The 21,131-nt window shown below is 42.9% G+C and overlaps 2 protein-coding genes across 2 annotated transcripts in view; one reads left to right on the forward strand and one right to left on the reverse strand.

Annotated features, from left to right (window-relative positions):
* Positions 1-696: 696 nt before the first annotated feature.
* Positions 697-1,365, reverse strand: LOC306917631 (casein kinase II subunit beta-like; the record flags this gene model as incomplete). Its single annotated transcript, XM_079495928.1, has 1 exon — positions 697-1,365. One exon carries the CDS (start codon positions 1,363-1,365, stop codon positions 697-699), a length of 669 nt encoding a protein of 222 aa, XP_079352054.1.
* Positions 1,366-9,991: 8,626 nt separating this feature from the next.
* Positions 9,992-21,131, forward strand: part of LOC306917632 (opsin-3-like) — a gene marked incomplete at both ends in the record, with an annotated part of 28,834 nt that continues 17,694 nt past the window's right edge. The window contains 2 exons of the mRNA XM_079495929.1: positions 9,992-10,054; positions 16,097-16,412. Coding sequence (XP_079352055.1) covers positions 9,992-10,054; positions 16,097-16,412 — 379 coding nt within the window. The remainder of the gene's footprint in view (positions 10,055-16,096; positions 16,413-21,131) is intronic.

Raw genomic sequence — 21,131 nt, forward strand, 5'->3', positions numbered from 1 at the left:
CACACATGGTGGGGGGGCAGTTAACCATTGGGATAAAATATAAAGAGAGGCTAAAATAGAACAATGTTGCACATGTCGTGCCAGGTTGTGGCCTCCTGGTGGCGCTATAATAGGCCAATGTGAAAAGGGTGCCATTTGTTCTTATGCATTTGATGGCAATTGGATGATTTGAGGCATTTTGTTCCAAAAATCCACCTGTTGGTGGCGCTATTACAGGCCAATGTGAAAAGGGTGGGATATATCCCTCAGCCTAGTAGGAAAGTGTGTGAAAGATTTCATGTAAATTGCATGCTGTGTTCATGATTTGAGGCTTTTTGTTCAAACGCCAATCCTGCAAACTTTGAAGGCCAATGTTAGCCAATTAGGATGGAATATGAAATATCGGACAGATCCGTCTTGAACACATGACTATAGAGATAGTGTGTAACGATTTGGGGGATTTTTTTGACAGAATCTGGAGGAGTAATATCAAAAAATGTGTTTTTCAAAAGTCTGCCTCCTGGTGGCGCTATAACAGGCCGCTCTGGAAAAACACACGGACGGACACACACACACTGACAGAGTGCAAAACATACTCTCTCCCCATGCCTTCGGCCTGGTGGAAAAGACCATTTACTGGATGCATCAAAAGTAATCAACAAACTATATTATGAAAACTGGTGAAACATTGGTGAAATTATCAAATAATATAAGAGGCTAAAATTGTGAAATTGTGGCCTTCTCTTCTCGTCTCTTGATGCTGGACGCTGCTTGCAGCTCGTAGGCCTTGGGGTGGATCTCGAAGCCGTACAGCTTGGGGACAAACTGGTTGCTAGGCCTCTCGGGCCTGTATTCGGGATGCACCATGAACAGCATGTGAGGGAAACCCGTGCCGAAGTAGGCTCCGTCCGTGCGGTGGTGCCTGGACGACTTGGGCGTGTACACGTCCATGCACTTTGGACAGTACAGCTTCACCATGGCCTCCCCGGGGACGTCCGACAGGCCGATGGGCAGCACGGGCTGGTCGTCGCAGTAGACCCGGAGGCAGCGGCCAAAGTCGCCCTGCTGGTACTTCTTCAGCATCTGCGTGATGCCGCGGTTGGTGAGGATGTAGCGCGCGTGGATGAGGCCGTACAGCGTCTCGGCCGCCTGGTGCAGGTGGTCGATCCGGTTGGGGGTGTGACTGGTGGTGTCCTGCTGCTCCTCGTCCGCGGTGCCAATGTCCAGGATGAGACCCAGGGCCTGGCGGTAGTGGGAGACCTGCTCGCTGAGGTCCGTCAGGTTGAACTTGTCTTGGATGAAGTTCCGGTCCACCTCGCAGAAGAATGCGTTGCCCCTCAGTCCACAGAACCAGGAGATCCATGACATTTCCTCTGAACTGCTCATTTCTTCTTCCTCCCCCCCTTCCTGCGAGGAATATACAGTATAACAGGACCTGGAAGGTATATAAATGAGACGGGTAGTGTTAAGGGCCTATAGGAGGTGTTCTGGATTAACAGGTAAGGGCAGCAGATGGTTCGGAATACAGATTGTGATTGTCAGGTGAGATTGAGCCGAGTGTTGTGTTGCACACCAGGGATACAAACAATAGCTGTCATGTGAAGGACAGTAGATGTGGAGTATCAACAGCTGAGAGCTTTGAAACCAGCTGCTAAAGATATTGATGGCGAGTGGCAAGGTACAAACTTATCAGTGTTTCTTTGTATATTATGCTACTTATGATGATGTGACATCATCACAATGCTACGTGTACATATTTGGGCAATTGGAGCAAGGTTAATAAAGTAGGTTTTCTAGCTATTATATTTTTGAGGGGCACTAGCGCCCCTCCTATGTCCAGCTTTGAAGGTGTGTGTAAACGCAAACATTGTCCTAACACAAACATTAAATGCTGTTGACAATGAATGGCCAGCTTTGAGTGTTTGTGTAAACAAGCATTGCGTAAAACATGCAAACACTGAAGACGAAGGTGAGGACGCAAATTCTGATTGGCCGGAACGAGATGATGTACGATGATAAGAGCGCTTCACACGGGTGTGTTTATTTTTCTTTTGTGATTTTTCTGTCTACAATTTCATATAGAAAAAATAAATAAAATGCACTTTGTAAAAGCAAGTACTGCAGTACATTTAACTCCAATGTGACTGATATGAGGGATATTTTAAGGGGTTGCTTAAGCCCCAAACTCCACTCGCAACCTCCACTTTGAAAACACTGTTCTGTACTTTCGGCACTTTGAGATTTGTTTCAAATGTAAAGTGCAATACAAATACAATGTATTATTTGTATTATTATCACCATTACAATATTTGCGTCTGATAATGTGGTGGAGTAGAAGTGTAAAGAAAGTATCAAAAGAATGGGAAGACTCAAATGAAGTAAAGTAAAGTAAATAAGTTCACAGTAGGCTATACATGATCAGTGGGTGGACTTACAGTTGCGTTCCACCTGTGGCAGCCAGTCGGGCATTTAAAGGATGGATGGCTATCTACGGTGTAATCACTCTTTGTTTTGTAATAAAACAACCCTGTCTGGGTGACTCGGCTCCCGTCGCCCTGGGATGGAAGGCGAGAAATTGTCTCCCCCCTGCTCCGCTCCCTCCACTGGCTCCCGGTCGCTGCCCGCACAGAATACAAAACTCTGATGCTGGCATTCAAAGCAACCAAAGGTATGGCTCCCCCATATCTTGCAAGCAGAGGCGTATCTACAATAAGGCGAGGGCAGGCGTCCGTCTGTCCAAATCCATTTCTGGCCTGGCCAAAATCCATACAATGAGAAAAAAAGAGGACAAAAACAAGATCTGAGAACTATTAATGCGGTAGAGCGCGACCCTCAATCACCCAGTGGAATGTAAATGCATGCCTTTCAGCCTTTGTATCCTACTCATCTGGCAGGTATATCTTTAGTGCTACGATTGTGCGCGGGGAGACGACAATTAACACATATCTTGCTTGCCCAAAACGTAATTCCTGGATACGCCACTGCTTGCAAGTATGATTGAACCCTACAAACCCTCCCGGCTCCCGCGCACTCAGATCAGCCAACGCAGGGAAGCTGGAAGTACCCTCACTAAAAACGCCGGGACAACGCTCCACACGTCCCAAACTCTTCTCCCTTCTGGCTCCAAAACTGTGGAATGCACTTCCCGTTGCAGTCAGAACTGCAGCATCACTCCCAATCTTCCGCCGTAGTCTGAAAACCCACCTTTTCAGACTCCATCATGGCCCATAGCACTTACCCTAGCCCCTTAGATAGCATCTTTGTAGACTTAGATAGCATTTGATACAGACTTATAGCATGTTATGTAGACAGCACTATAATTGCATTGTATGTAGTCATAGCACGTCATAGTACATATGTATAGCATAGTATAGTACATATGTATAGTTTATATGTATAGTTTCATTATATAGATATTCCACTGTTACGTTCTTAGCTTACGCACGTTTCATGATAAATGCTTTAAGTTTTTATATATGTGATGTATTCCCATGCTTTTTTTGTTCTTGCTTAATGTAAATCGCTCTGGATTAAATTGTAAATTGAGAAATTCATTTATAATACGTCTCCGTCGGGTGGAATAATGTTTTCAGGGCGGCTAAAATTCAAAAGCAGCAAAAGTAGCAGATCGACATGTGCAGACTTGCTACTTTAGATTTTTTTGTGTGATCGTATTTCGTATCTCCATAAGTTATAAAAATATGGAGATACAATGTGTTTTCTGCCCGATAGCAACGACATGGAAAACAATCCATTTAAAATATATTGTCCCTGTCGGGGCAGAAACCTTGTATGTCCAAAGCCAGTCCTTGTATTATTTATTTTTGATAAAATATTGAAAATGGTAGATCTACATAAGCTATATTTCCACTACTTTTGTGTGACATTCTTGCATAATGAAGTATATCGCTTTCATTTACAAAGAATTTACCAAAATGTGTTGCGATGCAACACATTGTGAGCTTGTAGATCTGCTATTGTCAAAAGACTTCTATACAATTTATCCACGGCACATTCTGCACAATGAGTACTTTCTACTTTTGGTACATTTTGATACCAATACCTTTGTACTTTTACTTTGTAACACTACAGTATGCAGTATTGATACTTTTACCTTAAAATTAAACTAAAGTACTTTTTCCCCACCAATGGCGCTCATGTATTCTGAACCCTGGAGGAGGTCATGTATAAATTGTGACATGCTCCATTCATCACAGGTGCCTCATACTGCAGTCTGCAGCTTACATTAGTGTCTCACTCTCGCACACACACACACACACACACACACACACACACACACACACACACACACTGTATGTGTGTAAAGTGCACGCACTCACACACACACACGCACACGCACACGCACACAATTAACTAAATTTATACTTGTGTGCCTGCAAGGCTCGCACTCTCTGTGTCTCTGTCTCTGTCTCTCTCTCTCTCTCTCTCTCTCTCACACACGCACACGCACACGCACACGCACACAATTCAATTAAATTCAATTCAATTCAAAGGGCTTTATTGGCATGAGAAAACATACGTTTCCATTGCCAAAGCAGAAAGCACAATACAACAATACAGCAATACAATCAAAACAAAGATTATGTACATTTGAAAGTCAGAATCTTCAATAGATCAATTTCTATGTACCAAGATCACTCGATGCAGGTATAGTGCAGGAATACAGAAACTATAGTAAAATACGCACATCACTTCGTGGAGGTGCTTGGTTCAAAAAGTGACATAAGAGAAGGGGACCCGCACACTCATACCTGTATGCTCCAAAAGGTATATTTTATTGACGACGTTTCGAGCCAAGGCTGATGATTAGTCTTTAGGGTGGTTGTGTTCCATTTGATATCCTTTTCCTATCACAGCAACTCACGAATCTTGCTGCTGTGTTTGCACATTGTTGTACTTCGCCCAGCAGATATGGGAGTTTTTGTCACACACACACTTATACACAAACGCCTACTTAAGCCTGTGTGGAAGCACACGCGTTGCGCATGTGCGTGACGCACACACACACACGCACACACACATGCACACGCACACACACACACACACACACACACACACTAAACCACATCACCGAATTCACCGCAACACATAACAAGGTTAATCAATGCATTGTGGCTTATAAAAATGGAATTCATCCCAGGCAGGGTGGTGGGATCATGCGTATCTAAAAGACAGACGTCTGAGACTTAGCATAAATCCTTCACTAACAGGATCTCCACATTCATACACACAAACAAGGGCGTCCGGCGGTCCCAAGTGAAACTCCAGGATTCTTGTACTTGAGTAAAAGTACAAAAGTATATACTTAACATGTACAGTACCGTATATAGGCCACACACACACACACACACACACACACACACACACACACACACACACACACACACACACACACACACACACACACAGTGTGTACATCCACATGTAATGATTAGTCAACACTAGTTTTATTTCTAAGTCTATACTTACAGGACATTAACATCACATTTGAGTTCCTTTTGAATGCCTGTCAGATTTCTCTACATAACTGTCTCAGCTGTTGGTGCGCAAATGCGCCTTGCATGCCTTTGATCTACGGCTACGCGCAGAAAACATCTAAACATGTAACATGTAAACACAACATGAACATAGTACTCTTATTATGCATATCGCATTCTCGCCGAGAAATATTTTTATATTATTAAAAATACTACTAATAATAAAAAAAACGAATGGTTCAAGCCCATTAATTAAGATTCGAGTGCCAACCCTAACAAGCGAAGGTTCGAACCCCGAATGTTCGGGGACAGCCTTTACACACACACACACACACACACACACACACACACACACACACACACACACACACACACACACACACACACACACACACACACACACACACACACACACACACACACAGTGTGTACAGCCACATGTAATGATTAGTCAACACTAGTTTCATTTCTAAGTCTACTTACAGGACATTAACATCACATTTGAGTTCCTTTTGAATGCCTGTCAGATTTCTCTACATAACTGTCTCAGCTGTTGGTGCGCAAATGCGCCTTGCATGCCTTTGATCTACGGCTACGAGCAGAAAACATCTGTAACATGTAAACACAACATGAACATGCGATAACATGCAAGTATGCGATATGCATACTCTTATTATGCATATCGCATTCTCGCCGAGAAGTATTTTTATATTATTTAAAAAAATAATAATAATACAAAATAAAAAATAAAAATAAAAACGAATGGTTCAAGCCCATTAATTAAGATTCGAGTGCCAAACTTCACTGAAGTACAGTACTTAGGTAAATGTACACCATACACTTATTTACTTTACTGTCACCTTGAATGTCCCATCGGGGTCCAATATGAGGAGGGACCGGTTGTATTAGAATAACGTGTAGAACCTTATGTGAAGTACAATCTGAAGCGAAAGACCATGATCTCATTCTCTCCGAGTCTCCATGCACAAATGCGGCCAGGACGGAGTATTACCATTCGCTCTGGATACTGGCAGGTTTAATGCCCCTCCAGAGGACGAGAGATATTGTAGATATATTATTTGTGAACTTTGTATAGTTTGTGCCCTAAATATGGTTATAATTTGTTGGTAAAAATGTCTTCTATTTGTGTTGATTTCCTTGATGCTAGATGAACTTGCATCATTGCATGGTGCCCTAAATAGGATCATAACATACAAGAGAGGTATTTGTTGGTAAATTGTCGTATTTGTGTTGCTTTCTTTGAGCTAGATGATTCTTAATTAAAACTACAATCTAATTGAGATTCAGCGTGTTTCAGGAAAGTAACTTTTGTTTTGACAAATTGTAATCGTCAAACTTGCATGGGAGAGAAGACAGAGAACACTGTATAATACCTGAGCTGTATTATGGTAAATGGTAGATTTATATATAGCACACTTTATCCAAGGCGCTTTACATAGATTGTGCATTACATTCACCCATTCACACAATCGATGGCAGCAGAAACCATACAAGGCACCAACCTGCACATTTTTACACTAACTCTGGGGGAGCCCGGATTCGAACAGGCAACCTTGCGGTTACCATACAGCCACTCTACCGCAGAGCCACCGCAATGTGAACGCAAACACGCTTGGAAGCATAAAAAGTGCATGCATGCATGGTGTCTTTCGACCTGGTGGTCTGGTTGGCCACTTTGTGTGCGGGACACGAAAATAAAATAATCAAATCAACAAATCAAATCATAGTAGTTTAGTTACTTGCTGCGAGAGTGAGGTCTAGCCAACACCAACTCGGGATTCCTGGATCGCTGCCCTCCACAAAATCCTATCCAACATCAGGTTCTTGAGCTCTGCAGTGTTGTCAGCCAAGCTGTCGCGCCGCAGCACGTCTACATGTGGTGGTATGCTTCTTTCCCCTCCTGGCTTTGCTCATAGGGTCAATTTACTTGCCTCAAGTCATGAAAAGGGTATCTTTGAAAGACAAAGAAGAGGTCCCGCACACTGTCAGACACTTGCCAAAAAAATGTTGCTCTTTATTAGGTTGACGTTTCGGTCGCTTAGCCTTAGACCTTCATCAGGACAGACAATTGTCAATGAAGGTCTAAGCGACTGAAACGTTGACCTAATAAAGAGCAACATTTTTTTGGCAAGTGTCTGACACCTTTTTCATCATATGCTCTATTTGCCCTACGCACCTGTCACCAGCCTTTTGAGGTGTATATCGGCCTTTTGCTATAAAGACTATTCAGTAAGTCGCAATGTGCTGGTTTGTATTTACACCCAGAGAAAGAATGGTTCTTTATAATATCAGTGGTTCCCAAACGTTTTAGCATGAGACTCAGCAGATACATGTGTACGTCTCCCCTCAGGGGTCCTTAATGGGGTTCCGGGGGGTCCCCAGCTAAATGAGGAACAGATTAACCATTTTAAACATATTTTATACTTTGGCTATTTGACAAAAAAAAGGGAAGAATACACCTCTCTCTCACCTGCCAGTAGACTTGGCTGAGGTGCTGGAGTCACAATGAAGCCAGGCAATGCTTGAAGACGGTCTATGACTGACAGCTTGCTGTCTTTATTTAAAAATAATGTTAATAGGGGCGCTAGCGTTTGTTTTTAGTTAAACAAACGCCATTGACAATGAAGGGACATTTACGTCATCTTGTCCCTAACACAAACATTAAATGCCATTAACAATAAAGAGAGTTAAATGTTTGTTCTGTCCGTGTTTGTTTTACATCACCATTACATCACCTAATCATAGCAACATGAGTCAGACTTTAATATATTAGCACCCACACAGGTGTGATTTTTATTATTTTGTACAGTTCTGGGTGTGTGGAGCCTCTCTTTCTTTTTCCATACTTTGGCTATTTAAAAAAATAGCTGATCTACAACCACACAACAACACCTTCGTTACAGGTACTTTCTAGAACAAAATATGGTTCTTTTAAGGCAGTGGTTCTAACCTGTCCCCAGGGGTCATTTGAACCACTTTATCCATGTATATATGTTGGCTATTCAAAAGCAGGCACGCACGCACACACACGCGCACGAGCGAGATAGATCAGGCACCCATGCATGCCTGAGCAGCCTGATCTTATACTTCGGAGTTGAACACCCGGAAATAGGAGATCTCCTAATCTCACATTACTTTTGTAGATTGTAGATCGGCTATTTTTGGCTTCAGCTATAGGGTCAGGGCTCAAAATACCTTAAGATGTATTTTTTAATGCCATTCATGACATTTCTAAATTCTGAAAATCTGATATCCTGACAAGTATACAATGAAACAATGTGTGTGGGTGGCGCGGGTGTGCGTGTGTGAAAGAGAGAGAGGGTATGGTGTGCGTGCGTGCACGCAGTGAGAGAGACAGACAGAGAGACAGATAGATAGAGAGAGAGAGAGACAGCGAGGGGAAGAGAAAGAAAGATAGAGAGAAAGACATGCAGAGAGAGCGAGACAGACAGACAGACAGACAGACAGACAGACAGACAGACAGACAGACAGACAGAGAGACAGAGAGAGAAAGGGGGGGAGAGAGAGAGAGGGAGAGAGAATAAGACATGAAGAGAAAGATTAGGAGAGAGAGAGAGAGAGAATAAGACATGAAGAGAAAGATAAGGGGAGAGAGAGAGAGAGAGAGAGAGAGAGTAGAGCGAGAGGTGTAGTAATAGTGACGTTGCGTCACACTCTCAATCCAGTGAGTAGCCAGCCTGTAGTGTCCCGTCTGCAGTCCCAGGTCTGCTGGACTGCTGCTCTTAGTGTCCACTCCACTCTATTCAACAGAGAGAGGCGGACAGCAGGCAGGCAGCGCCGCCGCTCGAGCTCACACTGTCAGTGTAGGAATGCCAGCATGTTTTAGTTTTTCCTACAGTTATCCTACACTGTATAGTGCGTATAACCTCTACTACAACTAAACCAACGAACGAACGCCTGGTGGAATCTATACTCGTCTTCTGGGATTAAAAAACGGAATACATCTGCCCACTTTTGCGCGCAAAGATGTACACCTTTTTTTAGTTTATTTTTGTTTGGTTTAAGTCTATTGTGAGGATTCGTCGTCGCGGCCGGGTGCCTATAGACCGCTTACACATGTTTTAACGTGACACTATAACTACTACGAGTGGCAATGTGTCATGTGAGGACTCGGACTTTGTGTTTCTTGAGGGCAGCGATGCATTCTGTGGGACTTTGTTCTTCTTTTTTTGGACTGCAACGTTCGCCACGCTGCCATCATTAAGGAACGCGCGCAGTCAGCTTGGGCATTATATTATTATACCACCAGGCAGGTGCAATAATGAACCCCCATCAACACGTAAATGACGGACAGCTGCGTTTATTGTCTGAGGGGAGCGGAGATAAGGTTGTTCTCTACCTGTTTTAATTTAGGTCTACTTGGATATTGTGTCCAGCTGAACCGTGCGTAATTGCGCACACACACACACACACACGCACGCACACGCGCGTGCGCACACGCACCTGCACCACCGAACCAGACTGATGCTGCCATGTTCTCCGAAGTGTCGAGCATCAACCTGACGTCCAACTTGTCGTCGCTGCTGGACCCGGAGGTAAAAGGGCTGTCATGTCTGTCTGTCTGTCTGTCTGTCTGTCGGTCACTGTCTAAAGTTACACACTTTAGTTCAGTGGTTCCTTGAGGGAGTTCCAGGGGGTCCCCGGCTAAATATAGTCTGGAACCAAATGGACCCGTATGGGTTGTAACTCTTTGAGTGTACACATGGAACCAAATGGACCCCTCTCAAAGTTAAATTAACATTGATTTTTACAATATAAATTGGGTTCTCAGAGATGGAAATGTCATTAAATGGTGGTCCGTATACGTAGCCTATTGCATGTCAAACTGGGGGTCCTTGAAATTAAACGGGTTGAGAATCACTGCTAGAGTCATACAAAGTCATACTGCTAGATAGCCCCATATGTGTCCTCTCCCTACGCTCATTCTGTACGGAGCTACATAATGAGCGTAGGGAGAGGGCACATATGGGGCTAACTGCTAGAGTCAAACAAGTGATTTTTCTTTGGTTAAAGCAGCTATATTCTGATAATTCTGATAGCCATTTGCTAGATACAGTGCTTTAATTGTTCAGTCTACAGACTACAGTCTCCTCCATCTCTTTATTACACAGAAAATGCATTTTTTTAGGTCGGGATACCAATTTTATCCAGTCACACAGAGGATGCAGAATAAACAAGTGCAATTGGAAGCAATGACACAACAAAGACATGAGCATGCTAAATTGGAATTTTAACACTAACATGAAGCTGATAAAACTCAATCAATCAATCAATCAATCAATCACATTTGCTTCATGTTTACATATAAACATAATATATTTCCCATCATTTCCCTCTATATTGTCCACTCACAGTTATCAGTTTTTGTGTTGAGTTGTGCTTGAAATGTACTGTAATTCTGCAAACTGTTAATAAATACTTCAATCAATCAATCAATCAATCAATCAATCAATCAATCAATCAATCAATCAACCAACAGTTATCATCAGCCAGACATACTGGAGTATAGTGCACAGTGGTGGTGGTAAAATTTGGCATATAGTGGAAAAAGTACTCAATTTCTTTTTAAGTAAAGTAAAAGTATCAATACTGCAAAAACTCTGTTGCAAGTAAAGGTACGGAATGGGGAAACATAAACATTACTTTTGTGGGATTCTTGCATATTTAATTTGCTGCGGTTTGCCTTCACACTGTCATCCCCAGCAATTGGAAACGCAGCAGGGGGGACCTTTATAAATGTGTTCCATTCATAAACTAGCCTACACAGTGAACTCTATGGTGATAAAATTATACTCATAACGTGCATGTGTCGTGCCGTCTGGGACTGGACCCTCCCCCTCCTCTCTCTCTCTCTCTCTCTCTCCGCACGCAGCCACGCACTGTTCTTTTGGGCATGGAGGCACAGTGCTGAGCGCACTGATATAACAGGCAAAATGTGTACAAGTTCATCAAGATGAAAGTCCCTACTGACTTTCACTTTGTGCTGTCACTGTGTCCCCACACAGTGACAGCACACCATGTTTGCGGCACGCACAGACAGACAGACAGAATTTTCTTTAGGCTATAATACACTGCAGGGTTTTTATGTGTTTCCTTAGGCTTAAGCAATTGATTAATGTACTTGTCCTCATTTCGATCGGGGCCTCAGTCTCCTCATTCGACTGCGTAAAATATGCCTTCTCCGTCTCCAACTGTGTTCAGCTCCTCACCCGCCACATTGTTTGCTTCATTTCCTTTATTTACTGCGGATTGCATTCACACCTGCACCGAATCGTAATCAAGTGCGATTGGAAGCGAAGTGAAACCCCCGTTTTTGCTCGGAGTAGAATGCGGTTCTTTGATACGCATTAGGATTCGAATGAGCCTTCACACCTGCCAAACGAAGCGCACTTTTTGACAATGGGCAGCAGGATTCGTTTTAATCGCAGCAAAGCTTTCTGGTGTGAATGTCACCTTAGTGTCGAAGTGTCCTTGAGCAAGACTCTGAACCCCTAATTGCTCCCGATGTGCAACCTGCACATTGGGTGCCTTGCATGGTTTTCTCCGGCATCGGTGTGTGAATGTAATGCACATTCTCTGTAAAGCACCTTGGATAAAGGCACTATATAAATGCACCCATTTATATATCGGACAACGATGGGCAAATAAAAAAACAGGGCATACATTGATTGATTGATTGAAGTATTTATTAACAGTTTGCATAATTACAGTACATTTCAAGCACAACTCAATACAAAAACTGTTAACTGTGAGTGGACGACACTATAAAAGCATTACACTCGTTTACAACTAGAATTTCGCTGCCCTTCGGGCGGCTCATCACAGAGTTGCGTTGCAGCTCAATATGGGAAGAAGCAAATTGCGGGATTTGACAGACTCCACTTCATGTTTCAGCTGTGTCACATGTAACGGATGGCTACACATCGTAGACACACACACACGCTGGGTAAATTGCGCACACGCACGCACACACACACTCACTCGCAAAACCCCCCCCCCCCCCCGCACACGCGCACACACACACACAGAATCCATATATGCGCCTCGGTGCTTCCCGTTGGTACCGCGGCAGGGCTCGGCGCAGTTGTCATGTTTCTATTAATGAAACTGGTCGCGCAATTGTCATGTTTACATTAATGAAACTGGTGGTGCAATTGTCGTGTTTGCATGAATTAAACTGTGTATGTATGTAATTGCGCCGCTGTCCATCCAAGTTCGAATCAGTGTGTGTGTGTGGGACTGTGTGTGTGTTGTGCTTCTTGCAGAGGCAATGGGAAGACGGGGTACAATGTTGCCAGGTTCGCGAATTGTAAGCGAGTTGTAGTGTGTGTAAGTAGCGTGGTGAAAGGCTTTTTTTCTGGGTCTGTTTTCTTGTTTCTGGGCCTGTTTTCATAGACCTGGCAACAGTGGCCCGTGTGTGTGTGTAGTGTTGTGTTCGTCTTGTTCTTCTTAAATGGTTTTTTTTGTGGCTTTCGCCTTTATTTTTACATTTTTTATGGAGGGACAGACAGTAGGCTGACAGGAAATGGGGAGAGAGATGGGGGGGAAGACATGCAGTAAAGGCCGTCGGGATCGGGAGTCGAACCCGCGGCACACTGCCAGACTGGATTACCATCCAAGGTGCCTGGACCATTGAGCCATGGCCCAGGCCTCGTCTTGTTCTTCTAATGTGTGTGTGTGTAGTGTGTAACTTCCGGTGGTGTAATCGGAAGTGAGAAAGGTAACATAAAAACTCGTGGGTCACGTGGTGGGCTTTGAGCAAATGGGAGAGGGAATGTAGTGTTGCCAGGTCCGCGTATTGTAAGCGAGTGGTAGTGTGTGTAAGTAGCGTGTTGAATGGCATTTTTTCTGGGCTTGTTTTCATAGACGTGGCAACAAATTAGCAACAGTAGCCAATGGGAAAACAGGATGCAGTGTTGCCAGGTCCGCGAGTTTTAAGCGAGTTGTAGTGTGTGTGAGTAGCGTGTTGAATGGCATTTTTTCCGGGCTTGTTTGCGTAGACCTGGCAACAGTGTTCCGTGGCCCGTGTGTGCGTGCGTGTGTGCGTGCGGGGGTGTGGGTGCTTGTGGCTATTGTTTTTTTATTATTGATATTGATATTGTTTGTGAGTGTGGAAGGGAGGCGGCTTTGGTGGCAGTGCAATGACCGTTGTTCCGCGGGTGGTGTTGAGTGTCGGCGTGTGGCGCGACATGAGGAGATAGCCGTGGAACGACGCGGAGGGTAAGTCTGTGACGTCACTGTCGTGTGAGTGTAGTGTGTAGGATGGCGGTGTTGTCATGACGTAGCTGTTGACTTTGGGTCCCTTATCCGTGTGTTGGGGACATGTTTTCACTTGTATAATAGGATTAAGAGGGTCCACCGTTGTCAATTCATCAAAACATATAGACGTACAAATATACACTTATAGCCAAAAACAGGAAATCATCATAGAGGTAAAAAGGGAAAAAACATAGGGTGAGGGGAAAAAGGGGTGGGTGGGGCCGTGGGAGATTCAGATTTTACGGGGGCCAGTTTCGAATTGCAGCCGTCCGTAGGTGCCCTTTGAGAGTCAAGGGATCCGCATGTCTTAATGACAGTTGATAGGGCGTTCCACATTTTTGTGGCATAGGAGCAAAATGAATATAGTCCCTTGTTTGTGCCGAATCTGGGTTCCATTCCAAGCATTAGTTTTGCACAAAAAACACTCCTTGGGCTAAAAACGGTCATAGACGTCATGACAAATGTGATGAGGTCAGCACAAATGTGATGAGGTCAGCACATTTTGGGCAAGTGGCGGCTGTTTTTAGCCCAAGGAGTGTATTTTGTGCAAAACTAATGTGTGGAATGGATTCAGAATCACGAAACCCCCCTAGTTTGACATGTCACATGCTACTTAAAGCAAAAGAAAAGTTTGACAATTTTTACATTTTTGCCTGTCTTGCCACCCCTGTAAACCACCCCTGAATTACATTGTTACTTTATAGAACCTTACATTTATAGTCACATTTCTGTTCGTAATTATGTAAAACTTTCCACTATACTTTGTTTCATGAGGAAAAACCTTTGAGAGATTGAAAATGACTTTATACTTGACATTTAACCACTTGAGCCCCATGAGCATCCCTATTCTGGGGGGGAAGGGGGGGGGGGATTAACCAAAAGTTAACCAAAAAACAGATCCTCACAACGTTGTGAGATATAGCAATGTTGTTTTTGGCAGCAATTTTTGATTTTAGTTTTAGTAATTCTTTCTTGAATAGTGTCATGCGATTTTAGCGGGCCTTGATGCCGTCGTAATGACTGATTTTACACTTGCTGAAAATTCCTGGCATAGATCTGCTATTTTCAGCATGCAACCAAGTGTAAAATGACTTATACTAGATCTCTTGTCCACTAGTCCCTTCCTAACATTTTAGTCAAGTTTTTATTTGTTGACGAAATTGTCAATATATTTAGTCTATGTTTTAGTCATCATAGCTTAGTTTTCATTTAGTTTCCATTTAGTTTTCCTCAGTGAAAAAAGGTAGTCGACGAACATTTTTCGTCTTAGTTTTAGTCGACGAAATCAACACTGATTCCAACTGAATACTGTGATGTTATCACAGTATTCTGAGAACCACTCCTTTGATGGATATTTCACTTTAAAAAAAACCTTTTGGTCATTTTATCATGTAGGCTACTCAGGTATTTGTGAACACCCCAGACAGTTTTTATGTTGCTTGATTCAGTATTTAGACATTTGATATTAATTTTAGCTGCCCCGCCCCCTTCCTATACAAACCCTTTTTTTTTGTAACTTAATAAATAAATAAATAATTAAAACCATAAGGATCCATATAAATCATTTTATTAAAAGTAATAAAAAAAGAATCACAGGCACCTCACGTATTAGGAGGGCAGTACTCATCAGAAAAAAAGGACATTTTAAAATTAAGTTACAAATTGTAACTTCATTCATTGTAGCTGCCTTCTTATACAAACCCATTGTAACTATGGACAAGAGATCCAGTATACACTTGGTTGCATGCTGAAAATAGCAGATCTACAAGGTGACGCTTTGTGAGCTTGTAGATTGGCTATTTTCAGCAAGTGTGAAATCACAAATCAGCCATTACGACGGCGTCAAGGCCCGCCAAAATACATTTTAGTCGACTAAATCAACTGTAGATTTTAGTCGACTAAAATTGCATGACAGACGACTAAAACTAGACTAACACTAAAACATTCCAGGTGACTAAAAATAATGACTAAAACTAAATGAAGTTTCAGTCCAAAGACTATGACTAAACTAAAAATAGAAATTTGCTGCCAAAAACAACACTGCATTGACAGTGAATTATATCCCTTTCATTTGTGACAAACCAAACCTATAGAGTGCATGCGCGTGACATCATCATCAAACCAGGAAGTTATGCAGGAATGCCTACTGAGAGGCTAAAAACGACTTTCTAGTTTCTACGCTTGACAGCCCATACATCCAAACAGAAAAGTCATATCTAATTGCATTAAACGACATTAAACAATGTTAAACTCACTTTGCCTGTCACTTTGCCACTCGATTTTGCCATTCACTTTATGCATGCACATTCCCTCTATAGGCCTACACGCCCCCGGAGGAGTGGAACGACACGCCGGGGGAGCAGCGCCTGTCCCACACCGGCCACCGGGTGGTGTCGGTGTTCCTGGGCTCCATCATGGTGTTCGGCTTCCTCAACAACCTGGTGGTGCTGGTGCTCTTCATCAAGTTCAAGACGCTGCGCACGCCCGTCAACATGCTGCTGCTCAACATCAGCGTGAGCGACATGCTGGTGTGCCTGTTCGGCACCACGCTCAGCTTCGCCTCCAGCCTGCACGCGCGCTGGCTCTACGGCCGCCACGGCTGCATGTGGTACGGCTTCGTCAACTCCTGCTTCGGTGAGCCTTTAAATTAAAGTAATTCTGTTAATTCTGCAAATCTCTTCTGAATCATTTTCATTCTGAAAAAATCAGTGGTTAGAATAAAAAAGTCTGCACACCAATTTCAGCTCCCAATAATTCTTTACTTAGAAAGGTGGTATCAAAGACAAGGTGATTGTCTTTGTTCCGGCACCCAGCCTACATAGGTAATTGGATGTGCGTGTCTTTTCGCTGTTTGTCTAGCCTCTTTTGCTCTACAGTATATTAGTGGTTCTCAGACTATTTCATGTCAAGGACCACAATGTTCACTGTGAAAGAATATATTTTCAATGATTTGTGCCACATTTTTACAATAAACAAAAATCTAGATCTAGAAGCTCGTAGCGTGGCACTCAGTGCTATGCTATGAGCTTTTTAGCTATTTATCAATAGCTAAAGTATAAGATAATGGTTAAAGTGGTTTTAAAGCTAAGGTGACACAGATGCGTTCCAGGTCTTAATGGGTTAAGACCTGAGGAGGCTGATTCTACAAAAAATGTCTTAACAGTTTTTGGAAAAAACTTTTCATGTCAAATTTTCACGTCAAGGACTTGGCTTGGTATATTTGGCTGCCTGATTTGTCTCCCTGGGGGGGGGGGGGGGAGCAATTTAGTATGAAGATCTTGTGACGATTGGGGCCAATATTTAGTTCAGTGACCATGGGGCTATTGTCCGCTCATTTTGTATGTCCGACGTGGCAACAATGGAATATGGACAAAAATGTCCACCACAAGCCAGCATGGGGATGACACCCGCCTACCTTTATACCAGTGTTGTTTTTGGCAGCAAATTTAGATTTTAGTTTTCATTTAGTTTTAGTCACATTTTAGTCACCTGGAATGTTTTAGTGTTTTAGTCTAGTTTCAGTCGACTAAAGATTTTTGTCGACTAAATCTACAGTAGATTTAGTCGACTAAAATGTATTTTGGCGGGCCTTGATGCCGCCATAATAACTGTTTTTACACAGATCTGCTATTTTCAGCATGAAACCAAGTGTAAAATGACTTCTACTGGATTTCTTGTCCACTAGTCCCTTCTTAACATTTTTGTCTAGTTTTTATTTGTTGACAAAATTGTCAGTATATTTAGTCTTAGTTTTAGTCATCATAGCTTCGTTTTCATGTAGTTTCCATTTAGTTTTCGTCAGCGAAAAAAGGTAGTCGACGAACATTTTTCGTCTTAGTTTTAGTCGAGACGAAATCAACACTGCTTTAAAATGCATGATATAATATCCATTGATATGACTGATATGACGGCCCCTACAGCTGAAGCTGCTCTGGGCTGTGTCTGCAGATAAGCCTTATATACTCGCATGCCTTCGTAGTGTTTAGCCAACGGACTGTGTGCTGTTTGCACTTTGATAAGGTCAAAGCGCTTGTTATTGATAACAATTGTGAGTCAAACACACTATACAGTCGCAAGTTGAACTGGTGCGCACACAGGTGACTCAGGAGGTAGAGCAGGTCGTCCAATGATCCCTGGGTTGGCGGTTCGAATCCCGGGTTCCACATGTCGAAGTGTCCTTAATTGGGCAAGACACTGAACCCCACATTGCCTCCAATGAGTTGGTCGGTGTGAGCTTGCCACCGTCGGTGTGTGAATGTGGGAAGTGAGGACGCTGGCGTCAACTGTTCGCCGCTAAATAAATGAGTACATCAATATATGAGAGTAGAATAGGATGAAATCAAGCTTTTGTTTTGTAGAGCATGACTTTTTAATGCTTTTTAAAGTAGTGGTTGTTACTATGTTACTATGGGACTTATTCAGAGTTTCGCCTCTTGTTCTAGAATCTCTTTGCTCAAGGCTCCTCTGACAGTGTTTCTCCCTCACTTCCCTCCCAACTAAGCAGGTCATGACCCTTGCCTTGTGTAAACCCCTCACCCCCAATGTTTATACACAATAGTAGATAAGTCATGCATGTGTGCGTGCGTGCGTGCGTGCGTGCGTGCGTGCGTGCGTGCGTGCGTGCGTGCGTGCGTGGTGGGCAACACTCCTTTCACTGCAGCTGGTCATGACTAGAAACATAACGTGGCATTGTTACGTAAGAGACAGACTGAAAACAAGACTCCCTTCTTTAATGGTGCGAAACGAATGGTAGACATCATGTCACTTGTAATAATAGTAATTGAATCTCCCCAATCAGTCCTGACTTAAGCGGATAACTGTCAAACAATTTATACTCATCCCGAGGCTTTTGTGAGCCTGTTAGATCTTCTATTTATTTTCGTGTGACACTGTCGCATTGTGAAGTATAAAATAGAGAGTGGTGGAAGAAGTACTCCATTTTGTTTGTATAAAAGTATAAATACTGCAGTGTAGAAACACTGTTAGAAGTAAAAGTCTGCTATATGAAAGATTTACTTGAGTAAAAGTGCAGAAGTATTTTGCAAGCAATTTGGCATCAAAAACATTATACTTAAAGGACCACTTCACCACTTTTCAACCTATCTTCATATAATAGGTCCTCACTAAAAATCATGAAAAAATGGCGCAATTTTTTTCTACTCAGTCTGTGTCTCATGGGAGGGCTGTGGGCAGTTCAGAAACCAGTCCACCAGTGACATCATCGATGGGGAATACAAGCTAATAGAAACTGCAGGCTTTCTAGTCCTGAAAAGTTGCAATGCGAAAATGGAAGCCATCGTTCTCACGATAATACAAATCTAAACATATTTGTAAAAAATCTTGTTTAAAAAAATCTGCCTAATGATGATGTCACTGGTGGACAGGTTTCTAAACTGCCCACAGCCCTCCTATGAGACACAGACTGAGTAGAAACAAATTGTGCCATTTTATCATGATTATTAGTGAGGACCTATTATATGAAGATAAGTTGAAAAGTGGTGAAGTGGTCCTTTAAAGTACCATTTCAGCTTAAAGAAATGCTATTTTGAAATAGCCAAAGTATATAAAGGGCTGGTCATTGCACGTTTTAGTCTTCAAATAAGTAAAAAAATAAAATAAAATCACACCCGTGTGAAGTCATCATACATCATCTCATACTGGCCAATCACAATTTGCATCTTCACCTTTGTCTTCAATGTTTGTGTTTACACAAACCCTCTGCCTCTGAGATGTTGTTGAGTAGAAGTTGAAGTAGTGAAAATTGGAAAAGCTCAAGTAAACTTGAACTTAAGTACAGTACTTGAGTAAATGTACTTGGTTACTTTCCACAACTGAAAACAGGGCGGGTATAGGATGGGTTGACCTGGTAAACAGCTTCACTACGCACAATGGCTTCACTGTTCTTGTACCCCTCCCCCCAAAAAAAATAAAAAAATTAAAGAAAATTGGCACAAACAAGGGGTGAATGCATTTGACTATTCTGCACTATACACGCAGGAACGTCTGGACACTGCAGGCAACTAGTGACACCGGCACTATTGTCACCGGCAAAATGATGCACTATAACTCTGCACTTTATTGTCTCCACCAGGCCGAAGGCATGGGGAGAGAGTATGTTTTGCACTCCGTCCGTGTGTCCGTCCGTCCGTCCGTCCGTGTGTCCGTGTGTCCGTCCGTCCGTCCGTCCGTGTGTCCGTCTGTGAACAGCTAATCTCTGGCACCGTTGGCTTGATCGCAGCCATACTCTGCACACACACTCCCTGGATGCCAGAGCTGAACCTCTGCTCCAAAGTTTTGACATTGGCCTGTTATAGTGCCACCAGGAGGCCGCTTTGTGCAAAACAAATGTTTTGACAGTACACCTACAGATTTTGTCCAAACATTACGCAAATTGGTACACAGTCTCTCTAGAGCCATTCAACGAAACGGGTCTTTCAGATTTTTCAGACTCCATCCTGATTGCCTACGATTGGCTTCCAAAGTTCGCAGGAGTGCTCCGTTTCAAACAAAATGCTGCAAATCATGAACGTGTGATTTCCGTGAAATCTTGCACGCACATTCCCACTAGGCCGAGGAAGAAATGCCACTTGAATATTTTCAACTCAGCCTCATGGTGGCGCTATAACTGGCCGATTTGTGTTTTTACCTATAACTGCACCGATCTGTGTAAAACCATGTATGCACACTCCCTAGAGGCCAAGGAAAAACCTTTGCCTGGAATTTTTCACATCTGCTCTTTATAGCGCCACCAGGAGGCCAACATATGTAAAACACATTTTCTAATATTACTCCTTCAGATTTCATCCAAATTTCACTCAAATCGGTACACATGCTCTCCATAGTCATGTGATCATGTGATTTGTTTGATTTCTCATAATTATCCATCCTGATTGGCTACGATTGGCTTCTAAAGTTTTCAGGAGTAACCCGTTTTGTACCCGTTTTGTACAAATCGCCACAACTCCTCAACGCAGCGTCCGATTGCGGTGAAACTGTGCATGCCTATTCCCACTACTAGACTGTGGAAGAAATGCCACTTGACAGTTTTCAAATCAGCCTCATGGTGGCGCTACAACAGGCCAAGTCGCGTCACACACACACACACACACACACACACACACACACACACACACACACACACACACACACACACACACACACACACACACACACACACACACACACACAACCCCAAATAAACATGTTTATATTACTCCTAAACATTTTTCCAAACATCACACACACTCCTATCCTCCTGGTGGAGACCTGTGCCCAGAAGGGCACTTTTTCTAGTATTTATTCTATTTTTCTTGCACGTGGTTGTCTTGTGTCTGTTGGTATTTATGTGTCATT

This window comes from Electrona antarctica, assembly GCF_951216825.1.
Source record: "Electrona antarctica genome assembly, chromosome: 24".
In the NCBI taxonomy this organism is placed as follows: domain Eukaryota; kingdom Metazoa; phylum Chordata; class Actinopteri; order Myctophiformes; family Myctophidae; genus Electrona; species Electrona antarctica.